The sequence below is a fragment of the Sebastes fasciatus genome, chromosome 16, assembly GCF_043250625.1.
Source record: "Sebastes fasciatus isolate fSebFas1 chromosome 16, fSebFas1.pri, whole genome shotgun sequence".
Taxonomy (NCBI): Eukaryota; Metazoa; Chordata; class Actinopteri; order Perciformes; family Sebastidae; genus Sebastes; species Sebastes fasciatus.
Genome location: NC_133810.1, coordinates 21,278,076 through 21,305,354, shown reverse-complemented (window position 1 = coordinate 21,305,354; position 27,279 = coordinate 21,278,076). Strand labels below are relative to the sequence as shown.

Here is a 27,279-nt window from a genome sequence, read left to right as displayed (position 1 = left end):
TCTGCAGAGGGATATTATGATGATGGTGAAAGTTATTTCATCAACAGTGGAAGACAGCCACGAGGAGACAGGCGGTCTTGCTGGTGAAACACTTCCATAACTCACATCCCATGTGAATCTGTCTCAGCTTGTGGGAGAAAAGGGAGGGAGCAAACTTAAACAGGGAGGGAAGGAAAGAAAGAATGTACTGAGATCTCATCATGGGATTTCTGTTTTCTTCCCCTTTTTATATAGCTGCACAGTGATTACATGTTTGTAGTTTGGGGCTCTTAGCAAATTTTTCCAAACCCTCTCGGCTTTCTGGCTCTTCCCAACAGCTTACTTTTTTTTTTAATCCAGTGGTGTGACGTGTGAGTGGAGTTCCTGCCCTTGTTTCATGCAGTAGAGTTTAGAGGGAAGGAGAGGGACTCACAGAAAGGCGGACATTTACTCGACCTGTCAAAGGGAAGATGAATTGAAGGTATAAACAAGAAGGGGCTGTTTGTGTTTTGGCCTGAGTGCGTATGCTTTGTCCTCACAGGGGAGCCAGACGAAGAGGAGGAAAGACGCAGAGAAATAGACGAAAGCTGAGAGAAAGTGAGAAAGTAACTGACGTGGTGGAGAGAGAAGAAGAAAAGTTACCGAATTCTGTCGCCCATGGGCAAAGGTGGATGAGAAGTTACACTTGAAGAGTCTGTCTGACACGGGAGGAGGAGCGCCAGCCTGGGGGGACCCACCAATTCAGCATTATTCCAACAACAACAGGACAGGATGAGGTACCAAGGCAGGGTAAGATCCTGACTACCATGATGCTCTTTGTTGTGTTTTCATGTTAAGTGCTGCACACACTGACTGGATTTTGTGTGTGTGCATTATCTGTGGTTACACAGCGAAGCACAAGATCCGATCCACCAATTCACTGTCTCACTCATGAAGGGGGGAAGCAAAACAGAACAAAGAGTCACTTAGAGATTTTTTCTTTTTTTTGCACTTGTATGAGTCACTGTGTATTTTGGTTTTGTTTAAGCTTTCACCCAAGCAGCCCAAACAGGAGAAACTTGGTATTTTTCCACCATATCCATTACTGGCACATCAGTGGTTGGGAGCCAGCTGCAGTACCAGAGCAGCTCGCCCTGGGACAGAGTGGTGGGGCATGCCTTATAAGGAAGACAATCCGAATGTAGTCGGCCCAATGGAGCTTAGTCATGGGGCCTGGAGCCAAGTCCCACTGTTGGGTTAAGTCTCCTCACTGGTTGTCACTGCTACTGCACCTACAAACCTGCGGATTTCACTGAAGCTCCCTGGTACTCAGAGTCAAATCCCCCCATGAAGCACTCAATCGGTGCTGTGAGCCTGCCAGTTAGATCTCACTGCTGTAAAACTAACAACCGAGCCCCAGGTCAGTTCACTGACAACAAAGCTGCAAGGATTACACTGTATTCTGGTTATATCTCCACCCCAGACCTGTAGCCCTGAAGGTATCTCAGCCACAGTGTCTCCATAAAAACGGATTTTCACATCCTTTAAGATTTCCTCTACCCCAGCAGTAGAGGCAGAAATGTTATGGATGAGGCTTCTCATCATTAAAATAGAATTTGTTCCACGTGTTTTGGTGATAAAACCAATGGGATAAAAATAAAAAAAATGTAACTCATGACTGCTGAGAGATTGAACGTTGAAAACAATGTTTGCTGTGTTCTTGAGTCATATAAAAAAAGACAACCAAGTGAGCACAACAAGATTATTACACAAATTTGGATGTCTCGGACATTTGAAAGGTGGACTCTGCACAGACACTACCAGCACAGCAGCTACTGTACGTCTTAATAACATCACAGACGAACATAAAAGGTACGAGATCTGAGGTAGATGGAATGAAAGATTCATGCCAAAGAAGTCTGTTACAGTTCAGAGCCAGATAGAGCTGGCCAGCATCATCTACCGTGAAAGGTTGACGTGCATGCCGAACACATGGAGGTGTTTTTCAAGTTTCATAATAATGTGCAAGCCCACTATGAGCTATGTGGCATTATATGTGATAAGATGCAACCACATGCACTGATAAAAGTTAAACTAAAACAAGTTAGGAGTATACAACAGCACCTTCATGGCATCCCCCACACCTAAAGCTGTGTAAGGATATTTTTTGGTCTGCACTAGTTATTCCACTTTTGCCTCTCAGGTGTCATGAATGCAAATGTCTTGTTCACCATACATGCAAAAACAAGTATCCTAAGTGTTGCATACACAGCTGCTGACACACAACATAGAAACATTTAGTGGCATCCTCTGAGCGCCTGCCCTGAACCTGACCCTGACATTCCTTCGTTGTATCCTTTGGAAAATCTGACTGCGAGCTGTAATTACTATCAGTAGGAACCAAGCCCACCTGCAGGAGTGGGAGAACAATACTCAAAGGTGAAGCAGAGAGGAGGGGCTGCAGTGGAAATGACCAGTGACTTTCCTTTGCTCTCACATCTTGGCTATCTTCCACTGTTGTCCTCTTGTTTTTTTAAGGATTTTCCTGCATCCAGCGGTCAGAGATAATGACCTTTTACCGGCGTTAACCAGCCAAATGAGACCCTTGAGAGGCCCTTGCATTCAAGTAAAACAGAAGTCCTGTGGAAGTGTAGCCCCTTTGTTCCCCTTTCTGCTTGTTTTGTTTTTTATGAATGTGTAAAGAAAAACAGCAGGGCTTCTCTCATAAACGTATCTTTGATACTGGAGATAGAGTGCAGCTGGTTTGGCTGAGGTGTAGTGCATTGATTACACACTGAATTGTGCATCTGTATATTTATCATCAGTAAGTATTGACTGCTGACAGTTTTATCTCTTTGCATCTATGTGAGTCTGCACGTGGTGTGTGTAATATCTTACCTTAGGGCATATCTGAGAATTTCACTCTGCCAACTGTTTGCTGTCACAGTGGGGTTGACATGTACACACACTTTCCTCGTGGCATCGGTTAAATTCCGTCTGGCGATATAAAGCTGTGTGTACTGTACATAAATCATAATACACTATCTCCCTATCGCATAATAAAGGAGTCTATCCTGTCTGTTTATCCTTTGGATTCCTTAAATGTCTTCATTGTTTAATCTTGGCAAGGCCTGGTGGAGCTGTTCTTACTTTGTGTTTTTACAGTGTTGTTATGGAGATGTGGTCAGTAAGTCTTGAGACATTTGCCCTGATATTTTGAAGATGTTTTTGTCTCGTTTCATACATGGATTCTATTTTGTAATATAATTATGTGGCAATGATTGTAATATTGAGCGCCAGATGTTAATTATTTCATAACTGGGTGAATGTATCATGCATCAGATGAAATGGGATTAGGCCTGTTGTGCCTCCTGGTGGTAGACAGAGGGAAATTGCATCTATTTGAGGTTATTTGTAAAAACCTTGTCTCTTGCAGCTGAACTGTGTGCTTCATTTCTGCACCTCTCTGTAATGTTGCCCCTTTTCTCTCTTCCTGTAGGAGGTGGATATTGAAGGAAGAGTGCGCCTGGTGATGGAGAGCGCCCTGACCGCCCGGGACAGGGTCGGGGTGCAGGACTTTGTCTTGCTGGAAAACTACAACAGTGAGGCAGCCTTCATAGAGAACCTACGGAGACGCTTCGGGGAAAACCTCATCTATGTAATAAAGCCAACTTTCTTCACATGTTGCAAAATATTTCAGTCGGCGTGGTGAAACATATTTATAATGTGTTCTAATATTTTGCCGCAGACGTACATTGGCTCAGTGTTGGTGTCAGTGAACCCTTACAAAGAGCTGGAGATTTACTCCAAGCCGCAGATGGAGCGCTACAGAGGGGTCAGCTTCTACGAGATATCGCCTCACATGTGAGTCACTTGATGCTCCTCAGACATTTATTTATCAAACTCCTCCACTGTCAACTGCCCAGCTCAAAATCACATGGCATGCTGAGAACAGTAGAATACTAAATTGATTAACTGTGATCAAACAGGATTTATTGAGGAATGCATGAGACATTCAATAATATTTTGGGTATGTGTGTGTTGTATATGCTTTAATACTGAAACCTCCACACAGGCTTTCTATAGCTCAATAAATATACTGTATAATGGTGCATAACTTTAGGGCTGCAACTTTAGGCGGGGTCTGATTAATTAATCTGCTTATTGTTTCAGCTATACATACCTTACTATAATTAACATAAAAATAATAATATATATATATATATATATACTGTATATATATACAGTATATATATATATAAAAAACTTGGTATATTGATTTTGCCTCATATAATTTATAAATCGTTCATGAAATAAAATATTTAATCACAAAAAATGTTTTACCAGGTTTATGGATTTTTAGATTTGTAGGGAAATTTTGTATGTTTACAAATACAGTACATTTGATAATAACAAGCATGTAAACAACTGACTTTACAGTTATACCTCTGTATTCATCTGCATTCATTTGACTGAAGTGTACAAGTGTTTGCTTGACTTTATGTTTCAACCTTATGTGGATCTGTGGTTGAAGCTGTTTTTTTCCCCTCAGCTACGCCTTGTCAGACAACACTTACCGGGCCATGCGGACCGAAAGGAAGGACCAGTGCATTCTGATATCTGGTGAGAGTGGAGCAGGTAAAACAGAGGCGTCCAAGAAGATCCTCCTGTACTACGCCGTCACATGCCCTACTAGTGATCACATGGCTACCCTTGGTGACCGCCTGCTGCAGTCTAACCCTGTTCTGGAGGTATTTAAACTGTAACACTATCACAGTTAAAAGCAAGGTGAATTTAGACTTATTTGTCTTACACAATATATGGTCTTTTATCTGTCTGATCTGAGAAATCTAAATGACCTTTGCACATTTGTTATTTGTAAATACTTCCTAATGCTTTTTCCTGATTGTTTGATTTTGTTATTCTATTGTTGCTCTTAATTACACTTCCTCCTTCTAATTTCCTGGCTTTTTTTGCTTTGCGCAGGCTTTTGGCAACGCCAAAACACTTAGGAATGATAACTCCAGCCGCTTTGGAAAATACATGGATATCCAGTTTGACTTTAAGGTAAACAATCCCTCCTTTGCTTTCACACTCTTTATAGACATCATATAGTATGTGCTTACGCCGTACTGATAACAGCAGTTAGTTTAGTTTAGTTATGTCATTGATAGAAGCTCAAACATTTAAACCTGCTTTTAACAGTCACTGATTTTCTGTAACTCCTCCTAGGGGGCACCAGTGGGCGGTCACATCCTGGACTACCTGCTGGAGAAGTCACGTGTGGTGCACCAGAACCACGGTGAGAGGAACTTCCACATCTTCTATCAGCTTCTGGATGGAGGGGACGACGACCTGCTTACCGCACTGGACCTGGAAAGAAACGCTCAGAACTACCACTATCTGGTCAAGGTGTGTGTGGTTTAGAAGTCTGATGACTTACTTGTTTTCAAACTGAGGTCAATACAATTGTACCGTAAGTTGTGGTGTAATATTTAATTGTCTTGCTCAGGGCAACTGTCCCAGACTCAGCTCCGTCAGTGACAAGAATAATTGGAAAGTTGTGATGAAGGCCCTGTCTGTTATTGGCTTCACCGAGGAAGAAGTGCAGGTGAGCAGCAATCACAGCCGTGACATTCACTCATGTTCTCTGGTTTACCACATTAAAGTAGAACACTTTAAAAGGTAGAGTCATAGGAATGGATCCAATACCAGCAATGTCCTTATAATTTGCATTACACTGGGAATATTATTTTCCACCATGATGGCCAAACATCATATGTCTTATCATCATAAACACATTCTGGACAACTCTACATGAATCCAAATGTATTGTTACAAGTTTATACCAGCTTTTTTTTACTTCATAAAACATTTGCAAAGGCTTTTTGAAAGTTTTGAATCCTGCATTGTTTACATCAACTTGCTCCCTCAAGCATTTGTGGTGACCATGTAAATACAAGGGTTATTTTGAAAAATACTTTTTCATTATAAAGTACAATTTCTCTGGTTCTTCTGGTGACTGTCCAGACATTCATTTAAAAACAGACAGTACATCTGTGAGGTTGTTGTTAACTGACTTTCCTGTGTCTGACCTCAGAAATTGCTGAATATCATCGCCAGCGTTCTCCATCTGGGAAACACTCAGTTTGGGGAAGGGGAGGAAGGAGAAACTTATATCACCACTGAGACTCAGATAACAAATCTCGCGAAGGTCAGAACAGTCCCACTGGTATTATTGGATGTTGAAATATGCTAAAACACTTGCGAAAAGGCATAGCTGAGAGCAGATGTGTTGTTGTTTTCCAGCTGCTGGGTGTCGATGGTTCAGCCCTCGGGGAGGCACTCACTCACAAGAAACTCACTGCCAAAGGAGAGGAGGTGACGGCCTTTGTGTCCTTGTTTCTCGTGTTTTCACGTGTTTGTTGTGTATATCGTGTAATTTTATAATTTTGTGCCGTGCTTGCATTACAGATGATCAGCCCACTGAATTTTGAGCAGGCAGTGTCTGCCCGTGATGCCTTAGCCAAGGCCGTGTATGGTCGGACCTTCACTTGGTTGGTGGAGAAGATCAATCAGTCAGTGGCTCTGAAGGTGCAGTAACTCAAAAACAACAGTGGCAATTCCATCATCATGTTGTGGGTCTGTTGGTGTGTTTTACTATTGATTACATTGTACGTTATGCAGGAGGAAATCTACCACAGCGGTAAGGGCTGCTCGGTTATAGGGCTTCTAGACATCTATGGCTTTGAGGTCCTACAGCACAATAGGTATGAGTTATATATTTCCATTTTTCTCACGTCTTAGCTTTTGAACCTAACTCTAGCATCCATTTGGCCTAAGTTCCCTTATATTTCTCCCTACAGTTTTGAGCAGTTCTGCATCAACTATTGCAATGAGAAGCTCCAGCAGCTGTTTATTGAGCTCACCCTGAAATCTGAGCAGGAGGAGTATGAGACAGAGGGAATTGCAGTGAGTCCATTGTTGGTTGGGTACTCAAAACAAATAAGTTTGATATATTTATGAACATTTCTATTTCCATGCTAACACAACATTGTTCTCCCGCCCTCTAATGTCAGTGGGAGACGGTGAAATACTTCGACAACAAGATCATTTGTGACTTGATCGAGGAGAAGCACAAAGGCATCATCTCCATTCTGGTGCGCATGAAAACTCCCAGTTTATATGTTTGTCTTTGTAGATGGTGTTGTTTTACCCTCTGTCACTATAGGTACATTTAAAGTGTGTAAAGTGTGACTGTATTTTTTCAGGATGAGGAGTGTCTAAGACCTGGAGAGACCGGCGACGTCTCCTTTTTAGAAAAGTTGGAAGACACACTGGGCGGCCATCCCCATTTTGTCACGTAAGCATTGTCTTATATTAGATATATTGTTTGACACAGCTTCTTATATCAGCCGACTTATGTATGTTTAAACATTTCCGTATGTGTGTATGTCTTTCAGTCACAAGTTGGCAAATGGAAAAACTCGCAGGGTAATGAGTAGGGAGGAGTTCAGGCTGCTGCACTATGCTGGAGAGGTAAACTACAATGTCAATGGTAAGCTGTAATTTATCACTTAATTTTCTTCATGCATTCATTCCACACTTATTTCAAAGTACGACCCACAACCCGGCGATTCCTTAATGACGAGCTGCGGTGTTATTGTTTATCTCATTCAGGTTTCCTGGACAAGAACAATGATTCGCTGAACAGGAACCTGAAAGAGGTGAGAATAATGAAAATGGATAAGGTAGAGTCTTACCGCAGCCTTTAAAAACCCTTGTGTCTCTTGCCATGGCTTGAGTGAAGAGGAAGAGGAGGGGCGTGACGTGTTGACATGTGGTTGTGTGGTTTGGTCTGTGCTTAGGTCATGTGCCAGTCAGATAACCAGATCCTGAGTCGCTGCTTCCGCAGAGAGGAAGTGATTGACCAGAAACGCCCAGAGATGGTGAAAATTACACTCTCTGTCTCTCATCTTTTTTTTCCCAAGTAATTCTGTGGTTTATAGAAAATGATAATAAAGAAACCTATGATCTCTTTCAAAAACCCAAATAAATACACACAAATATACAGAGAATTTCCCCATAGTCTCATGTTTTCTTTTTTTTTGTCCCTTAGGCGGCCACTCAGTTTAAAAACAGCCTGACGAAACTTATGGAGATCCTCAGATCTAAAGAGCCATCCTACGTGCGCTGTATCAAACCTAATGATGCCAAGCAGCCAGGTACACTTTTTATTCTCAAATAAAAGCTGTTTTTTTAATAATGTTAACTGTGCTATCATGTCTTACATGGTAAATTAAAATCAAAGTCACGAGACACTGGACTCTCCTTTTAATGGAAATGTTCTCACTCACTGTTTAATTCATTTTGATTGATTCTTTCTCAGGGGTTAATGCTGTTATTAAAACTAAACAATTCCTGCAGATATTTCACAATAAAAGCCTCACAGGGAAATGGAATAAACTACGCCCCTGAGCAGGGTCTGAAATTAGCACCCGCCAACCGCCAAATGCGGGTAAGTTGTTGGCAGTGGTGGGTAAAATCGGCTATAGAATCGGAAGTGAGAACCGGTTCCTAGTTGTCAGATTTCTTGGTATCTCATGCCTCCGTGACTATCGATTCCTCTGTATTGAGGCTTCCCCACAGTTACGCATGCACAATGACGCATAAGCACGCAGTACCATGTTTCAATTTGTTTTGGACTGGAGCCATAGTGGAGAGAAAAAAAAGCGCTAAACAGCGTGGCGCTACTAAACCTGAGGGGACACACCCTATTTTAAATATGTAATGATAATCATTTGAATTGTGTGTTTTTATGCAAACAACCACTATAGATGACAATAACAAAACACCACAAAAAAAATACTACATTTTAATGTGAAAGAGATTGAGGAAGTGTTTATGCATCAACAACAAATGAACATAAGGGATCAGAAAACAAGAGTGTTTATCACCAAAATATAAAAAAAGCATATGTAAAACAAAGACAATTTGAAATAAAGGCAAGTCTCTAATAATAAATATGAAATAAATGAAGGCCTGGTTGTTTCTTTATTTGAGGTAAACAAAAAGGCCTCAGTCAATTCTTGAGAACTTACCGTATGTAATATAATGTATAGTTTATATATACTACATACAGTATATGGTATAGTTATGGTGCCGTAAGATTTGCCATGAGTGTTTTATTGTCACCAGTAAATGCAAACTCTCCCTGCAGGAAGGTTTGATGAAGTTCTGGTCCGACACCAGGTGAAGTACCTGGGCCTGATGGAAAATCTGAGGGTCAGGAGAGCTGGCTTTGCCTATCGACGTCGCTTTGAAGCCTTCCTGCAGAGGTGCCTGACCTTCTCTCTGAATGACTTACAGCCTCAGTGACTGTTCTTTCGATTTACTGTCTACAGTATGTTATAATTATGCACACATGGCCACAGGTATAAGCCCCTGTGTCCTGAGACGTGGCCCAATTGGCATGGCAGACTGGCAGATGGGGTCTCGACACTGGTCAACCACCTAGGCTACAAACCAGAGGAGTACAAACTGGGCAGGTAATGTACTGTTGGAGGGAGAGAGAGGAGAGTTTGGTAACGGTGGTCCGTGACTAGCTCGGTGGGTACAACAGATTATGGGGCCACCCAGACTAAAGGGATTGAAGTGTTCAATTGGCATGTTACCGTTGCGTTGATCACAAATTTCTTTGTCCACTTTCTGCAGGTCAAAAATCTTCATCCGTTTCCCCAAAACTCTCTTCAATACTGAGGATGCACTAGAAGCAAAAAGGCCAGAGATAGGTAAGTAACGGTGGTAAGGATTGTAAAAACTGGGGTATATGAATGGAAATGAAAAAGGAAGATTGTGAAGTACATTTGCAACGTGTTTATGGTGTCAGAGAGGTGAGGATTCAACTCTGTCTGAGGTCATAGTTTGTGATATTGTTGTATTGTGAGATGTTCATGTAATTATGTTTACACCTATTAAACAGCAAACCATCTCCTCACTGCAATCATCACACTCCTTCACAATGAACGTATTTTAAAGGACCAATATGTAGTATATTTACTGCAATAAATGATAAAATGACCATAATATGTCATCAGAGATTGAGTAAAAATGCTGAATTGAAATACTGGCTTCTCCAACAACAATGCTACAGCCAGTATGTTCTCCTTTGAAAATTTCTATTCCAGTCCGGAACGTCTGTTTTTGTTTTGGATCTGTGTGATCCCGTCCACGGCCCATTTCAACACCCCGTTGCCACAAATGAAACAAATTGGAACGCAAGTACGGCCTTCTGCAGCTATGGAAGCAAGCAAACCAACTGGATCAACAGACATATCGTTAATATTAGATTCTACCTGACCTGAAAAGCCTCGGCACATCTCTCTGTGGTCCGTGTGCAGCTGGGTTATCAAGGCAGCGCGTATTTGAGACACACAGCCGGTGAAGTGATTCCGGCTACTGCTGACCAGAGGGTAACGCTGTTACCCATTAGCTGTTACCCATTAGCTGTTACCTATTTTAAACGCTAGCGGTTTGTACTACATATTGCTCCTTTAAACATTTCTATTACTTTGGATGTATAATGAATACATAACATTGCCTGATTAATGCACAACATATCTAATCAGTGGGCTAACTCCTACACTGAACTATGAGTCAGCATCCACAGCAACACCTCAATGGAAAGGCATTAATCCACCTTTACTCTCTTTTATTTGTTGCGTTCCAGCTCTGACCCTGCAGACGTCATGGAGAGGCTACAGGGAGAGAGCCAAGTACCAACGCATCAGACGCGCAGGTCAGAGCGCCTCCCACTGTCGACTCCCTCACAGTTTCCTATCTCTTCTTCACGGAACAGTCTCACTGTGTCCCTAAAACTGAAATAAATACATGCATAACTACTCACAAAAGTGATCAGGTTTATTTATTATTTTCATTTAGTATTTAGCCTTTCAAACAAACTTTAGTGCGAGTCACTTTCCAGATGGGGTTTTACTTTCATTTTTACTTATCCAAATGTTGATTTTGGATTTCTTCTATTGTCATATTGGGACTATGTGCTTTGTTAATAGGATGTGTATAAAAATGCTTTTGGGTGGTCATCAAAGTTTGGTCCACATTCCAGCTCATGTTTTTGGGTGTATATGCTTGCGTTTGTTTATGTAGATTTTACTTAATCTCACTTTTCCAACACATCTGCTGACTTTCTATGCTATACTAACCTTGGGATGTTCTCTTTGACTGAGCATTAAAGTTTTCTTGGTGTTAATATATGCATGTATGTGTATGTATAGTGATTACGATCCAGTCTGGGTGGCGAGGGATGAAAGCACGCAGGAGGGCTAAGAGGCGTCGACAAGCTGCTGAGTTAATACGCAGGTGCTTCACTGATACTTTGTTACTGGTTGTTTCTGTATGTATTTTCGCGACTGCGTTTTGCATGTGCAGTTAATTTCTTTCCTTGTATCTGTCTCTTTTTTTCAGGCTCATAAAAGGTTTCATCTACCGCCATGAGGAATACTGCCCGGAGAATGAGTATTTCCTGGATCACCAACGCTACTCCTTCCTCAAGAATCTACGTAACAACCTGCCCAAGAGCGTTTTGGACAAAAGCTGGCCGACACCTCCTCCCTCCCTCGTTGAGGTACACGCAGAGGGTCATTTTGCTGACTCACATCATTACATACAGATAAAAGAATGAATATGTAGTAGAAGTAAGCAGAAACCTGCAGAGTTATTAATGCAAATTCTGCATTGTCAATTCCATGGTTCCCTACAGTCCTCTGAGCACCTGCAGAGGATGCACATGAGAAACATGGTCATGACGTATTGCAGAAGGGTCCAGCCTGAATGGAAGAAGCAGGTACACTTACTTCAGAAGGCCTTACTTGCTTTTTTAAAAAAAAAATTGTTTTCATATGGCTTGATTTTTCTTTCTTTGCTTTAGATGATGCAGAAGGTTGTAGCCAGTGAGATCTTCAAGGATCAGAAAGACAGCTACCCTCAAGGTGTTGGAAGGCTGTTTTTGGACTCCAGGCTGGGTGCGTACTGATACATGCATTGATTACCGCTGTCTGTACTAACTAACACCATACAGAAGAGGCAAGAACATTTACAGAGACGTTCCCTTTGCTTTTTATAGAACGCGAGCAAATCAATCTCAAAGTCGCCCAGACCCTCGGCAACGACAAAGTGCAGGTGGGATGGACCTTCTGTATCCGATGCCATCATATTAAATTTCTACGTACAATTTTCAGCCGCCTCACAGTAATGGGTCTCCTTGTGCTTCTCAGTACGGCGTTTCAGTCGTGAAGTATGACAGGAGGGGTTTCAAGCCTCGTCCTCGGCAGCTGCTCCTCACTAACACCTTTGCTGTGCTGGTGGACAAGACCAAGATCAAACAGAAGATTGACTACAGCGCTCTGAGAGGTGAGGTGGGGAGAGGGTGTGGAGATATGTATCATGTTAAGGTATTGAGCAATGTCCTTGAATCCATGATCACTGCTGAGCTCATTTCCATTTCTCTTATATTGTATTTAGGGCTGTTAAAGTTAACGCAATAATAATGCATTGATGCAACTCAGTTTTAAAGCTAGAGTGAAGATACTGGCAGCATATGAAACCTAAGGAATCCATTGGTACCTACCATGTCATACTAGCCTATTGCAAAGGAGGCTAAAAACACCAAGCAGTGTTTGTGTCCAATGCTCTTGTCATCCTTTGGCAGAAAAAATAGATACTTTTAACTGAGAGAATGAGCAATTATAATGAAACCAAATCAGGAGATGTGGACAGAAAGCTTTTGGCTTTTTACTGACTAAAGAATGTGGCTAAAACGTTACTGAATAATTCATTGTGATTGTGTTCAATAAGTCCAAGCCAGGTTTCCTCTTTACACAGGAATCTCTGTGAGCTCTCTCAGTGATGGGATGTTTGTTCTGCACATGCCCAACGAGGACAATAAGCAGAAGGTACAGTAAGACACAGTAGTCATGACTGTTTTACTATTGCACAACCACTCTAAATCCAGTTGTGTCTCCTGCAGGGTGACGTGGTGCTGCACTGCAACCACGTGATTGAGCTGGTGACAAAACTAGCCATGATGGCCAGCAAGGTCAACTACGTCAACATCAGCCCGGGCAGGTGAGGCCTCTCTGACTGCTTCTCTTTTGTGGTCAACCCAACAGTACACATGTCTCTATCCTGTCTTTTATTTGTTCCCTCTTGTGTGGCACGCAGCATTAGGTTTGTTGTGGCTCGAGGCAAGGAGGGAATCATTGATTTTGTCAGGGGATCAGAGCTAAAGGTGGCGAAAGGCAAGCGAGGACATCTGTTAGTGGTGAGTCAGTGGCTGTTCTGATGTCATGTGTGGAGCTTACAGGGACGAACGTTTTTTTCTTTTTATATTAAAAACTTTTCCGCCAAATGACTGCGTTCAATCTGGTTTCACTTTGCAGATTGCCCCTCGGATCAACAGCACATGAAGAAACAGAAACCAGACAAACAGTAACCCTTTCAGCTAACTGGAGGATTGCCACTCAGAAGTTACGTGTTAGTTTGTAGCCGACAGGATGAATCCACAAGCACACACAACACACTCAACAGAAGGAAGCTCCCTTATTCATTCATATGCATCATCATTATTACGAGAATGTCTTTAATGTTGCAATAATGACTGAATCTTTTTTTTTTAGAAAATCATAACATGAAGTCGTCACTGTTTCAAATGCTTCATCTCTTTATTGTCAGTCATGCATAAATATATTTCCACTCTATCAAATAAAAAATATAATAATGTAAAACACTGTATCTCTATATTGTAAGAGAAATAAAAATAAACCACTTTGAAATAAATATCATCTTAATAAATATGTCAATAAATAGCAAATATATCTTTGGAAAGTCCAGTAGACTGAGGGCTTGGGGGGAAAAACAGCATGTTGGGAAGTGTTCTCTCGGAGCTTATTGCTAACTTACAGTTAGAGGTGAGACAGAAACTGTGGGAAATACCCAGGAAAGCCCTTAAACATACAGTAAAACATCATGTAAAAAGACACCAATAAAACACTAAAGTTATCACAACTATTATTCCAATTTAGCTGCTGCTTTTCAGTTCAGTCGTTTCTTGGTTTTGCCTGTTTGTGTGCATGTGTGTGTTGTCAGTGTTCTGTTTTCAGTCATAAGTGTGTTTTCGAAGCCAGTAGGAGGAAGTCTCTTGCCAGCTTGGTGAGGTAAAGGTCTAGATCCCTCAGAATGATGTAACCCTCCACTCGGCTGTCCCATTCTGTTTTGGATCTGGTTTGTGGGTTCAACGGTGTAGGAGAGGTTGGCTTCGTCCAAGAGTTCCTCATGTAACTCATCTGCAGAAGAAAGCAAAACCATTTCTATCAGACCTCGGTGTCACTTCCTCCAAAGTATTTGCGTGGGCTAAAAAGAAGATGAAATGATAAGATTACAGTAAGAACACTGTGGATACCTGACTGCTGACTTGGCTCATCAGGTCCCTCAGGTCCAGCTGAATGTGCCTGATGCTCTGAGGTAAAGTGGTGCCGACCGCCCGGGCCACCAGCTGCTCTCTCTCCTCCCTCTCCAGCTGTTTTCTCTTCCGTTCCAGCATATTCCAATAGGCCTGCATGTCCCAGAAAGCAGCGTGCAGTCGTTCCCAGTCCTGAACGCGCAACAAGACACAACCACATGATTACATAATCAAAATGTTGCACAACCCCCCCTCTCTGTGCTTGCAGTTGTAAAGGGGAATGCCACTCAAAGTCTTACATTCTGCAAGAGCAGACACTCAGACGATGTCGTTTCGTTTCAAAACAGTGGGAGAAATTCTCAAAAAACTTTGAGAAAGTGTTATGCAAAATAACCAGACAGGGATTTTCTGTGTTTTGAAACAATCAAGCAGAAAAGATACTGACCGTCAGCTCCAGCCAGCTGTCGAAATCTGTAGAAAGCAATGGCAGGTCCTTTAACTGCCGGTTTCTGTCCTCAAAATGCTTATTCCCCAACTGCTGCTCCTTCTATTAAAGTAAACATGGTAACCATTAAATATTTGCAGTTAGGGGAAACTGATACTGGCTCACAGTAATAAGCTGGCCAGTCAGCAGAGAGTAGTTTTGCAGTACTCACATATTTCCTCTGCAGCTGCTGGACACGGGTTCGGGTGGACCTTGTGAGACGAAAGGAGTTGTTGTATTTATTCCTCTGAAGGACTGGAGATGGAGAAGAGGACTCCACACAGTTCAGGACGCAGCAAAGGAGGATGAGAGCCTGCCACCAAACAGTCATCTGAAACAGAGGCATGACCAGAAATATGGGTTAGATGCAGCACTTCTGTGTAAAACACTGTAAAAAAAAAAAAAAAAAAGGGTGACCCATAGTATCACTTCCGACACAAACCACAACGTTCCGGTTAACTACGCTGATTCTCTTTATGGGAACTTAAATGTCAATTTCGATAGTTAGTGTCCGAAAGGAAGTCCACTAATATTTTTGAAAGATAATCCACCCCCACATCCTCCAACCTCCACCATGCGGAATCCTCACATGCTTTCTTTATGTAATTCAGTGACACTATAGTTGGTCTGGTTGCATATGCATGGAAAACAGACATGTCTTAATTCCTCTAAATGGTTTCAGTGGTGAAGGAAGCATTTTCTCATTATTGCTCTGTTTAAGTTTGTGGCCTTGCACCCTAAAATATCTGTGCAACGTCCTTAATCCTAATCAGCATACTATAGATTACAGACTTCTGCGAGCACACCACATCACTGCTGGCAGCTGGTTGTTTTTTTTGAGTTGCATCAGGTGTTGTTGGAGCAACACAGTCTTCTTCATGAGTCAACTTACTTCTCATTCACTGAAACAATGACAGTGTTTCCTAATGATCTCTACCAAATCATTGATGACAAAAGCTCACTCAGTTGTACACAAATAAACAACAGAAAAGTTATTAGAACTGATAATGAACACTAAGACGGTATCAAGCATACAGAAACACTGCAGCTGTCTGACAAGCCTCTTTACTTGAAGTTTGACAGTCATGGTGTCCAAGAAATAAATACAAAATATTACCTACAAATTATTCCATTTATATACACTGCCATAAACACACTGTGCATCTGTTTCTACAGTTGCTTGCCGTTGTGATACAGTAAATAATTCCAGAAAATAAAATCTAAATTAATATATATGTATATAGACAAATACTCAAACCATCAAACTAATGTCTAAAGGATCTATATTTTCAAGATGAGCTTACCTTGGAGGAGTAGTGAACAAGAGCAAGATGCTTTCATGCTGTAGTGAGGCTCTGTTTATATATTTGTCATTTTGCTTTCGGTTTCTGGAGTTTCTGGAGTTTTTTCTTTTTTTTCCTCTCTGTCTACCTCTCGCTCTCTCTTACTCTCTCTCTCTGTTTCAGCATCTTGTGGTCACCAATATGATTCAGGCTGAAAGAAGTGAGGTAGGTAATAGGAGAGGAAGTGAGCTACACAGAAAATGCATCATCTTGTATTTTTTTGCTTGTGGCGAATGAGTGTTTTCAGGAGCGCTGATTACATGCTCATGTCTATGATACCTATTATTTAAAGTAATATTTTGAGCTTTTATGTAATTAAGAGTTTCTTTCTTTGTGGCTTTAAGTACAGAGTGTGGCTGTGTATTCAAGATGCATCACCTTTTTTACCAGGATATTTCAATTTAAATGTCCCACACACTGAAACAGATAAGGAAGGAAAGTTATATGTCACTTTTCTTATTGCTCTGCATGCTGATATATATATATATATATATATATATATATATATATACATATATATATTTAGACTATGACTTGCCCAAAACTGCATGTGATATCATAAAGTGGGCATATCTGTAAAGGGGAGACTCGTGGGTACCCAGAGAACCCATTTTCATTCACATATCTTGAGGTCAGAGGTCAAGGGACCCCTTTGAAAATGGCCATGCCAGTTTTTCCTCGCCAAAGTTTAGCGCAAGCGTTATTTAACCTCCTTCGCAACAAGCTAGTATGGCTTCATTTTTTCTAGTTTCATATGATGCCAGTATCTTCACTAGACAAAACATTTTTGGAAGAAAACCGAGCCCGATCGATTGCGTTAATGCGTTAAAGAAATTAGTGGCGAAATTAGTACTCTTTTTTTTCAGAGGCAGTGAAGCTTAGTCATGACTGTGCATCTAAAGGGAATGTTTGAGTCTCATGATGTAGATGAGTAATAATGACTGGCACAGTTTCAACTGAATCTCACAAAACAAGCACTCAAAAAAGGCCCCTATCTGTGTGACTATTATTTTTGGAAATATCAGGTCATTCTATTCCTCTGTATTTTGCTGTCTGCATTTGCATCTTTGTTCTACCACATCCCACTTGTGTTAGCCTCCTTATTCTGGCTTCCCTGTATGTTATGAGCTGAAAACTCACTTTGTTTTAATATCTTTATTTACAAATAGGTTTTTCTATCTGCTTTTATGGACGTTGGTTTTTAATGTGCTGCCTTATGTGAAGCACTTTGTAGCTTGTTTGTTAAAACAAGTTCTCTTCAAATAAAGATGATAATAATGATGATGATGATGATGATGATGATGATATTATTAGTATCATATGTACAGGGCCGGCTCTAGCCCTTTTGGTGCCCTAGGCAAAATTCGGATTTAGAGCCCCCCAGACCCACCAGAACCCTTACCCTAGCGCCATAAACCGCAAAACACATCAGATATCACAAGGGTATTAAGGCAAAAATTAAGATTTTTGTTTTCAGAAATAACTGCTTATTATAATATAAATAAATAATTAGTCCCTGATATTGTTGGCTTACAAGTGTTTAGTCAGTTTCACTACAATTGTAGTGTTTTATTAATAAATAAATGCGGCTGGGCAGATGAAGAACTATGCGAAAGAGAGTTACGGGGTGAAAAGTGTATTTATTTCTTTATTTCTTTATTTGTTAATTTATTACCTCAATGTAGAAAGTGAGGAAAAATATTATTTATATGTATATATATATATGTATATACTGTATATACATATATATATATTTATATATATGTATATATATATATAAATATATATACTGTATATACATATATACATATATATATACTGGAAAAACAAAGTTCGGAAACTTGTGTTTGGTCGATTATTTCTCTGTTGTTACAATGCTAATTGGCATTGTATTTTACATCGTTGGAAAGCCTGTTTATTTACCTTCGCAATGATGTCCAACTTGTAAGGATCATGCATTTGTGGGATGAGCAGCACAGCTGATATGTGGGGAGCGCCCAAGAAAAATTTGCCAAAATGTTCTGCCAATGGTAAACAGTGTATTCTCATAAGGCTACCAGGAAGCCTGCAATGACTGCCCTTCACCATCAGGCCCGTTTGCGCTGGTGTCGACAACACAGACAATGGAACCTGAACATGTGGGGGAATGTCATGTTCAGTGATGAGTCCAGGTTCTGTCTGCGAAAGTTGGATGGCAGGGTCAAAGTATGGAGACGACGCGGAGAACGCTATGCTGATTGTTGAACCGATCGAGTAACAGCTTTTGGTGGGGGCAGTGTCATGGTGTGGGGCGGCATCTCCCTCACTGGCAAAACAAGGCTTGTCATCATTGAAGGCCATCTCAATGCAGGGAGATATCGGGATGAGATTCTGCAGCCAGGGGCGATCCCATATCTCCACAATCTGGCACCTAACTTCATCCTCCAAGAAACAACGCTCACCCCCACAGAGCCAGGGTTATCACAGACTACCTCCACAATGTGGGAGTAGAGAGAATGGAACGGCCTGCCAAGAGTCCAGACCTCAACCCAATTCAACACTTGTAGGATCAGCTTGGGCGTGCTGTTAGAGTGACCGACACAACCTCGTTGGCTGACCTGCAATGAATCCTGGTTGAGGAATGGAACGCCATCCCACAGCAACTTGTGACCAGGTTGGTGACCAGCATGAAGAGGAGGTGCCAGGCTGTTGTGGCTGCGTATGGATCTTCCACCGCTACTGAGGCTCATGACCGTGTATTAAATGAATAAAGTGTAAAATAGCCAATATGTCTTGTTTGTTCCTTGTTACTGATAGAGAGTTCAATCATCCAATCCACCAAACAACTCAAAACAAGAGTCAGTACCAACACTGTTTACCATTGACGGAGCATTTTGGCAAATTTTTCTTGGGCCCTACCCACATAATCAGCTGTGCTGCTCATCCCACAAATGCATGATCCTTACAAGTTGGACATCATTGCGAAGGTAAATAAACAGGCTTTCCAACGATGTAAAATACAATGCCAATTAGCATTGTAACAACAGAGAAATAATCGACCAAACACAAGTTTCCGAACTTTGTTTTTCCAGTTTATATAATTATTGTAAAATTATTACTAGTTGGTTTTTTTAAGAGGACGACCAGCGCCCCCCCAGAAGGTGGCGCCCTAGGCGGCGACCGCCTATATGGGCTATGCCGTAAGCCGGCCCTGCATATGTAAAATGAATGTGTTTCTTTGGGTCTGGGGCAAACAAAAGCTGAGGTTGATACCGGAATCTGTTGATGCATCACTGCTGCTATGCAAATTCATCATTATTAGGGAAATAATGAAGAATAAACTGTCATTCGTCATTGTCACGACCACTGCCAACTCTTTTAGTTTATTTCTTAATCTGTTCTGTCTTTTTCCTGCCCTATGAGCATCTCATTCACTTCATCTGAACTTCCCAACCTGCACCATTCCCTCATCTGCCTCTCTCTATATATACCGGCCCGGATCCATTGTTCCTCTGCCCGATTTGTCTAGTGTGCATTTGTTTACCTGATCTCCTGGTTTTGATCCTCGTGCCTTGGTCTAAGTAAAGCTGAACTTTCCTGTTTTACATTAATTGCTTCTGTTTTGTGCTTTTGGGTTCTAGTCTGCCACTCTAGAGTCATTACAGTCATAACCTCTACATGCTATTTTCTGTAGATTTGACTTTAGATTTCCATATGGCCTTCAGTCACATCTCTATGCATTATTTAGTCTGATCCTGCCATGTTCATTCAAAGTATTCTTGGTCATATCATTGAAAGTGCTATTGAAAGTAAATCTTTTTGCTTTTCCTCATGGCTAAGGGAATAGCTTTCTCTTCCAGAAAACTGTCAAACCAAGAGTTTGATAATTCTTTGGAGGTAAATTCCCAACCAGAGATAAATGTAATGTGTACATTATGGGAAGTCACCCAACATTCAACGGAATGACAACTGGGGGGATATTCTGTCATATCGAAAATTGAACAAAATACTGAGATGATTAAAGCTTTTATTAATTGATCAGTGAACTTGAAAGAAATAGTTGAAGAATGTGTACAGTACCAGTACAGGTTATTATCTGGTGTAAGAACAAAATACAGGACTGCTGATCCTCTTTAACAATACTGCATTAAATGATAACAATTGAACGCTTTGGTCTTTTACTTCACTCAATTTTTAATTCAAACCTGTCCAGAGTAAAGGGCATGTATATTCTCTAAGGATGTAATTTATTAGATGGAAGAGTGTCACTGGCCACAACTGATAGGATCAGATGGGCCAGTTTACACTGACAGAATGAAGGCCTAAATGGAACTTGTAAAAAAAAAAAAAAAAGTGTTGAAGATATCGTATCAAACATGAAAGTATCTTGAAAATACAGATATAAGTTTTTATGACCACAGTAGCTGTTAAATGCTGTCCTTCTGCCTGAATAAAACAAAGTCATTATAACAGCAACATTTTATAGAATAAGACTTCTGTTAAAAGTGTTTTTTTAAAAACATTTTTGGATTGTTGGATTGTTCGTACCTTAATAAATACCTACCAGTAAAAGTTAAAATTGGAAGCTTACTCAATGGTAGCAGTTCAATTTAAAGACAGACACATTTCTCATAGTCACTTTTTTAAGTTAAAAAAAAGTTACATTTTAGACACCACATGAGGTCATTCTAAGAGTTTATATTAGGATTATGTGACAAAAAGAGTGGGAGTTATTTCTCTGTATTTAACAGGTATGACAAAATATACATATCTCATTGTGGTGGTAGATATACATATCTACATATATAAAGCCTCTTGAGATAACTTCTGTTATGATTTGACGATATATAAAAAGAAAATGAAATTGAAGAAAAGTTACAGTATGACTAGGACAAACTAACAGGGCAAAGATGAGATCTTTTGTGAAATTTCCTCTGAGATCAGCCCTATGTAATTAGTTTCAAAATAACAAAAAATCAGAATAAAATCCTTGAAAATTCCTCTTAACTAGAAACACTAAACAACTGGTGGTTTCAACTTACCTCTTTGTGGTGTGGCAGTTTCACTTTAGCATATCAGCAGGCAACAGGAAAGTCTTGAGGGTGTCTTTGTACTTTAACACAGCTGAGGCCAGAGGTTGTCAGTGTTACCGTAAAACCCTGTTCAGCAGGGTTCAAAGCTCACGCTGTCACATAAAACTATAAATTGTTCTCTCTGATATACAGCTTATTACTTTCAGATTGCAGTTAACATATGACTCCCAAGACATTTGTGACCCAATTCATTAAATTAACCTACATCCCTTGACTTTTTCCCCTTATACTCTTATCATTGATGCAGTATTCTAGTTTAAGTTATAATTAGTGAATAAAATGTATTGCCCCAAAGTATCATGTATAGTTGAAGTGCTTAAACAAGTTTCTTTTGAACATCATGCCAGATGTATTGGGCTTTCTTGTATTTTATTATTTTAAATCTAATTTATTCACTTAAATCACTTTAAATATTTTCATTCATACAGTAGACAAACATACTGGCTTTTTGCAAAGACTGTCGGGGCAAAAAAGAAAGCAAAGCAGCTATGTAATAGTTTTCAGTTCAGACTGTTGTTGCCAAAAGATGGGTGATAAAGGTGGCCCCTCAAGGATCAATTTGATTATTTTCCACCTGAACATTGCAATGTCAATTTTTATGCTGTTGATACCATCTTGTATGCTACTGCAAACCAAGCCTTCTCCAGGTGATAGTCTGCTTTTGATGCCATCCAGACCCATTTCATTAATTCAAAGCTTGTTCCAAACTCCAAAAAGACAACATGTATGCATTTCACAAGAGCACACACACACCTTCCTATTCCGATCCATGCTCTCAATGGGAAATCTAATCGATACCAATTTTTAAATTAGATAGGAGATTGTCCTGCAAAACCCACTCAAAAACAAAGAATTCAAATTGGATTATTATACCATAACTGAGCTTGTTTCTCCTTCAATCAAAATATATTATATTAAAACATTATACAATCCACTATACTATCTACACTGGATTATGGAGATATTTTATATGCTCACGCTTCTGCCACTACCCTTAGTCCACAGATGCCATTTACCTCATTGTCATTGGATTCATTACTGTTATATGAAAAAGTCGGATGGTCATCACTGACATCCAGAAGGCATCAGCATACTTTCATTTATATAAGGCCTTGCAATCCGAGTTGCCAAGATATTTAACATCCTTATTTGAGTTGAAAGTGAACAACCATGACACCAGCTCACAGGATGGTTAGCTTTAAAGGTTCGTTGTATCAACTCTGAACCGGGGAAAGATGGTTTCTAGTGCTATCCGTCTCACTATTAGAATGAACGGTAGTACAAACTGCAATCTGAGACATTTATTCCTCAGAGGGAGTTAAAGTGTGCATGTGTGTACGTGTATGTGTGATGACTGCTTTGTGTGACTCAATTGTCTTATGATGTTGTATGTAACTAATTTGGTTTCAGGTCTCTGAAACAAATAATGTGATGCCATTATTAGTCATTAAATGTACAAAAAGACACTTCTAAATTGCACACAGTAGGCCACTTTACATATACTTTACATGAGGAAATAACTTATAGAAACTATGAAATAATAAACTGTGGGTCAGTGGGCGAGTCACGGTTCCTGAAGCTGACTTCCTCTCAGAAAGAGAAAATGCTGAGTTCTTCGTGAACTGTAATGATATGGTCAGTAAAAGCGGAATGGATGCATAAGGAGAAGGGCTTCCCTCATTTTCATAACCCCCTCCCATATTCCCCTCATACAGTAATTTCCCTTGTGACGCGCACAATTTACTCTATTTTCAGTCTCATTCATTTGTGGTTTCAGGCATCCCTTTTAGTTTTGTTATGTATTTCCTTCCCTTTTTGAGACTTGGAAAATGAAGTATATTTTAATCACATGTTGCATGTCAAAGGCTTTTCCTACTATGACAAGTAATAAATAGCTGCTATGATAAAAGGGCTATTAAGCAATAATTGTTAGTCTTTAAAAGTCAATAAACCTTAAACAAATCCTAATGCAGAATAATAATGCATCGAAAATATAGTAAACATTTAGGAGAGAATTCATTCCTAACACAACATATTATACGTTACGTCATTGTCTGTCTTCATTGGGTGTGTTTACCCGTTCACAGAAGTCAGTTTATTTTTAAAATAACGCACTGAACTGACCAATTTGCTTTTATAGATGAGTGAAAAAACACAGGTGAATGTAAAAAAATATATGAAAATCATATTGAACAGAGTACACGTTAAAAAGCATACAAACAATCACGGGTGTCGAGTGATTAAGGTCTAGGACAAATACCATATAACTTCCCCAGTTATGGAAGATCTAAAGTGCCTAAATAAAAGTTGTTGTTGGGGTTTTTTTCAAAGTTGCAACATGTATATAAATGCAGCCTTTTGGAATCCAATGAAGAACTTAGAACGGATCAAATAATACAAACTAAATATATATATTTTTTAGTCAGAATCATCATAGACCGTGATAACATGTGAGGTCATGTCAGGCCAACAGAGATGCAGCATACATGAGATGAACAAGCTGTTTCTCACCTGTCTGTCTGACAGAGTGCACCGAGTTGTTTGCTTGAAAGCACGGGCACAACAGGGACATTTTCATGTGTGGAAGAACAAAAGACAGCTGCACAAAGTGTAGTTGCGACAACAACACATTTTTCATCTGGCTCGTACCGTTGACCTGGTATAAACTCCCCAGGCTTTCTATTTAGTTTGGATCACTTTAATAAAAGACAGGGTGAGCGAGGGCGTTTTAGGAGGTCGGCCTAATTCACTGCTCGCCAAGACCCCTCAGCCTACAGCTTTATACAGTGTTTTTTAAAATGTGATTGTTCATTATGACATTTTGAGACATTATGCATATACACCTGACTTTTTTTTCATAATTAATGTCTATTACATTTATGTATCAAACACAAAGCATTATTTTTGTTCACTAAAAACAGGAAGCAGATTTTTTCTTTCAGGAATCCAACATATAAGTAAGGGATGATGATGTACAGCGAACCGGTCATTATTGTGAAATAAATCCCGACAGGGCGATTTGTGTCGGGGTGCCGCATCGCCCTGTCGGGGTTTATTTCACAACAATGACCCACTCACTGTACATTATCCCGCTTATTACATGGCTACTTACTTAAGAAATCAATAATTTGACACAAAAACGGTCTGCCAGAGTCTGACATCTGAGCTGTGTCCATAGAAACGGTCTGTTATACATAGCAACGGTCTACTATAAAGAAATGAAAGACCCTAAAACGCTGGGATTGACCAATCAGAATCGAGGATTCAACAAAGCCGTATAATAAAGCTAAATAACATTATTTAGAGATGTTCTCTATTTCACTCCAAGAGCCTTGATTAACCTCCATAATCTTCCCCACTTGAACTCCCGTTTCCATATGACCTCTCTGAAATAAACAATGCACAAAAACATTTGAGGACAGCTGCACAATCACAAAAGAAAAGATAGCCTAAGAAAACTGTTTACTTGGGTCACCACCAGCTGGGTCTGATTTGTTTAGACAGCTTGATGTTTGAAGTCCTGGGTCCTTTTTACGTAATACTTATTGACTACACCGGATTTTATCCCTATAAAAGCAGCAGTAACTTCACTGAAAGGTAGATGCGCTTGGGGTTGTTTTTTGCCATCTCAAACTTTATTTTGTGACTCCCTCTAGACCAGGAAAATGTATGCAGCTATTACGCTCTTCGTCTTCATGTGCTTGGCCGCCACCACCCATGCAGAACACCATCAGCCTTGTCGTAAGAAATTGTGGTTGCATCATTTTGGTTCTTTTTGTTAGTTGTTTTTGAGCCGTCCGTGTGTTAGGTAGCTTTCAAGATCACCGCATTTCCTATTTGTGTCAACAGTAAACAATAAGTCTATGGTTATATTGGTTTAAAATGTGTCTGTCTAATATTTTTAGACCCATCTAACTGACATGGTTGTCTTTCAGATTCACCCAATATGACAGGACTCATGACTGTGGTGAGCATTTTATAATTTGTCTTTCAAGACCAATAGTTCTTCTGGTACTTTTTTTATAGTATTTTAAAATAGAGCATTCATTTTTTTTTTCTCTTTGAATGTGTGTCGTTGAATTACACCAGATATCCCTGAAGAGTGGAGTGACATCGCTTGGTGCATTCACTTACGATTCTATGGGCAAGAAACTACGGTTCAGATCAAACGACAGCTTCCCTGCGAACACATCACTCAGTCTGGATCTGCTGATGTTTTTCGATGAGGTAAGTGATTTCTTTCTTCATAAAAATGTCACCGATTATCGATGCTTGTTGTGCGCCTTGACATCTGAATCTGTATCTACATCCGCCAGGGGATATTCTACGAGATTGACAGCAAAAACCAGAGCTGTGAGAAAAAAGCATTGCAATGCACCCAGCACCCTTTAGATATCCCCGATGATGCAAAGTTCATGGCTATTGTAAGCAGTGGGAATCCATCCATTGAAGGGGAGGGATTAAAAGTCAATGTATGGACAGGACCAATGACAGGCATGAAAGGTGAGAGGAATGATATAAGATAATATGTATAATAATGTGTCTTTTTAGGAGTTCATTATGTTTTCCGTCTTTCTCTTTTTCAGGCAAGTATTCCATGTCTGTAACCATGGGGTGTTTGCCAGTGTGCACGTTCTACTTCCATGACACCTCATCATTCATAGTCAGGTTGGTGAATTGTTTTTAAATGCTCAGGGCAATTAACACTCCAGGGATATGTAGACTATGCGACTTTCTAGCATCTCTTGGCTGCACGAGCTATAATGAATGTCCTTGGAAAAATCTCCATGTCATGTTTGTATCACTGTCTCACAGCCTCATGGATGTTGAGCTCGAGATCAAGGATCCTGATCTCCTGGCGGTGCCTTCCTTTTGTCTGGGCCAGCCTTTGGAGGAGACACCTGAAGGGACAGTCCACAGCTTCCTCAACGAGTTCATGTAGATGAAACCTCGCTGGCAGAAAAATCCAACCCCTATCCAAGTGTGGCTTGCCAGAACTTTAGACTTTTCTCTGCTTTTTATGTGTGACTCGAGTTTTTCGTGTGACACAGTCTGCACTACATCACATCTGTTTCCATCACATACTGTATGAAGATATGGCTTTGAATGGATCACCCTGTATACATACACTTTGATGTAAAAGAAAGAGACATGGATTATAGAATTAGTCATAATTACTAACAGTTTGGTGGCTTTTCAAGTTGGTACTGCTTACAAAACCTGTAAGATATAATTAATGGAACAATAAAATGTCAAAGCTGTCATTGGTGTGAAGAGACTTTTTTTATGCAAGATTATTTCCTTATTAAGTGTTTTGACTTGACTTTGTACAACTTTTGAGCAAGGGGGTTTTGCATCAAGAAACAGCAAACCATTTCAGAGCTGTATGGTTGGATTAATCCACCAGGGGGCCCTGGGGCAAAAACATATAGGTTTGGGCCCCATTGACTTCCTGTTGCCTTTACTATCCATCAAGTAAAGTGTACTACACATGGCAGATCAATTATGTTCTGTCCAGAGATCCAGTAGCAATCATGTTTGGGTAACTTGATTTAACATAATTTTAGGAATATGCAACTCGTACACACGATTTCAGCTGAACAAAGTTTGAACTAAGAACAGACCTTCTCCAACAGAGCGACAACAGCGTTAATATAATTAAGAATATTACTAATATTAATTTATATCAGTGTGATTATTACAAATACCAGCATGAACATATTAGTAATAGTTGTATAAATACCAAGTTGTATTAATAACAGTTTTCTGGTCTGGAGGCCCTTCTACATTGCTCTTACCAGCATCAAGGCAGTAATGATAGCATGCTACCTAGAACTAAGCAACCAAAATATAACAATAAAAAACTAACAACAAGACAATATTTTAATTATCATGTTCATTGCATGATTGAGAAACAAACATTTCTGTAGGAATAATACAAATATT

The 27,279-nt window shown here is 40.1% G+C and overlaps 3 protein-coding genes across 3 annotated transcripts; 2 read left to right on the top strand and 1 right to left on the bottom strand.

The window, feature by feature from the left end:
- The first annotated feature begins 371 nt into the window (after window positions 1-371).
- On the top strand, window positions 372-13,812 carry myo1ca (myosin Ic, paralog a). The gene is made up of 32 exons (XM_074611489.1): window positions 372-768; window positions 3,458-3,616; window positions 3,707-3,822; window positions 4,511-4,709; window positions 4,945-5,025; window positions 5,191-5,370; window positions 5,471-5,569; window positions 6,059-6,172; window positions 6,268-6,339; window positions 6,433-6,552; window positions 6,646-6,728; window positions 6,825-6,930; window positions 7,038-7,118; window positions 7,230-7,321; window positions 7,422-7,516; window positions 7,639-7,685; window positions 7,827-7,907; window positions 8,078-8,183; window positions 9,179-9,296; window positions 9,393-9,506; window positions 9,673-9,749; window positions 10,688-10,756; window positions 11,253-11,337; window positions 11,443-11,602; window positions 11,738-11,821; window positions 11,906-11,999; window positions 12,101-12,156; window positions 12,252-12,387; window positions 12,859-12,929; window positions 13,004-13,101; window positions 13,198-13,297; window positions 13,416-13,812. The coding sequence occupies exons 1-32, from the start codon at window positions 751-753 to the stop codon at window positions 13,440-13,442; spliced, it is 3,138 nt and encodes a 1,045-aa protein (XP_074467590.1). The 5' UTR covers window positions 372-750; the 3' UTR covers window positions 13,443-13,812.
- A 182-nt stretch (window positions 13,813-13,994) lies between these two features.
- Window positions 13,995-16,362, bottom strand: LOC141753122 (uncharacterized). Its single transcript, XM_074611490.1, has 5 exons — window positions 16,223-16,362; window positions 15,091-15,249; window positions 14,880-14,981; window positions 14,435-14,626; window positions 13,995-14,318 (listed from the first exon to the last, which is right to left on the bottom strand). Exons 2-5 carry the CDS (start codon window positions 15,247-15,249, stop codon window positions 14,136-14,138), a joined length of 636 nt encoding a protein of 211 aa, XP_074467591.1. The 5' UTR covers window positions 16,223-16,362; the 3' UTR covers window positions 13,995-14,135.
- Window positions 16,363-24,915: 8,553 nt separating this feature from the next.
- epd (ependymin) lies at window positions 24,916-26,595 on the top strand. Its single transcript, XM_074611488.1, has 6 exons — window positions 24,916-25,074; window positions 25,269-25,300; window positions 25,423-25,560; window positions 25,650-25,836; window positions 25,920-26,001; window positions 26,149-26,595. The coding sequence occupies exons 1-6, from the start codon at window positions 24,999-25,001 to the stop codon at window positions 26,273-26,275; spliced, it is 642 nt and encodes a 213-aa protein (XP_074467589.1). The 5' UTR covers window positions 24,916-24,998; the 3' UTR covers window positions 26,276-26,595.
- Window positions 26,596-27,279: the final 684 nt, after the last annotated feature.

Coding starts and splice junctions, on each gene's coding strand:
- myo1ca (XM_074611489.1), top strand. Junction 12,157..12,251: donor TCGGCAACGACAAAGTGCAG/GTGGGATGGACC, acceptor TGTGCTTCTCAG/TACGGCGTTTCAGTCGTGAA. Junction 13,298..13,415: donor AGCGAGGACATCTGTTAGTG/GTGAGTCAGTGG, acceptor TTCACTTTGCAG/ATTGCCCCTCGGATCAACAG.
- LOC141753122 (XM_074611490.1), bottom strand. CDS start 15,249: ATGACTGTTTGGTGGCAGGCTCTCATCCTCCTTTGCTGCGTCCTGAAC. Junction 14,982..15,090: donor AGCAGCTGCAGAGGAAATAT/GTGAGTACTGCA, acceptor TTACTTTAATAG/AAGGAGCAGCAGTTGGGGAA. Junction 14,627..14,879: donor ACAGCTGGCTGGAGCTGACG/GTCAGTATCTTT, acceptor TTGCGCGTTCAG/GACTGGGAACGACTGCACGC.
- epd (XM_074611488.1), top strand. CDS start 24,999: ATGTATGCAGCTATTACGCTCTTCGTCTTCATGTGCTTGGCCGCCACC. Junction 25,075..25,268: donor AGAACACCATCAGCCTTGTC/GTAAGAAATTGT, acceptor GTTGTCTTTCAG/ATTCACCCAATATGACAGGA. Junction 25,301..25,422: donor TGACAGGACTCATGACTGTG/GTGAGCATTTTA, acceptor GAATTACACCAG/ATATCCCTGAAGAGTGGAGT.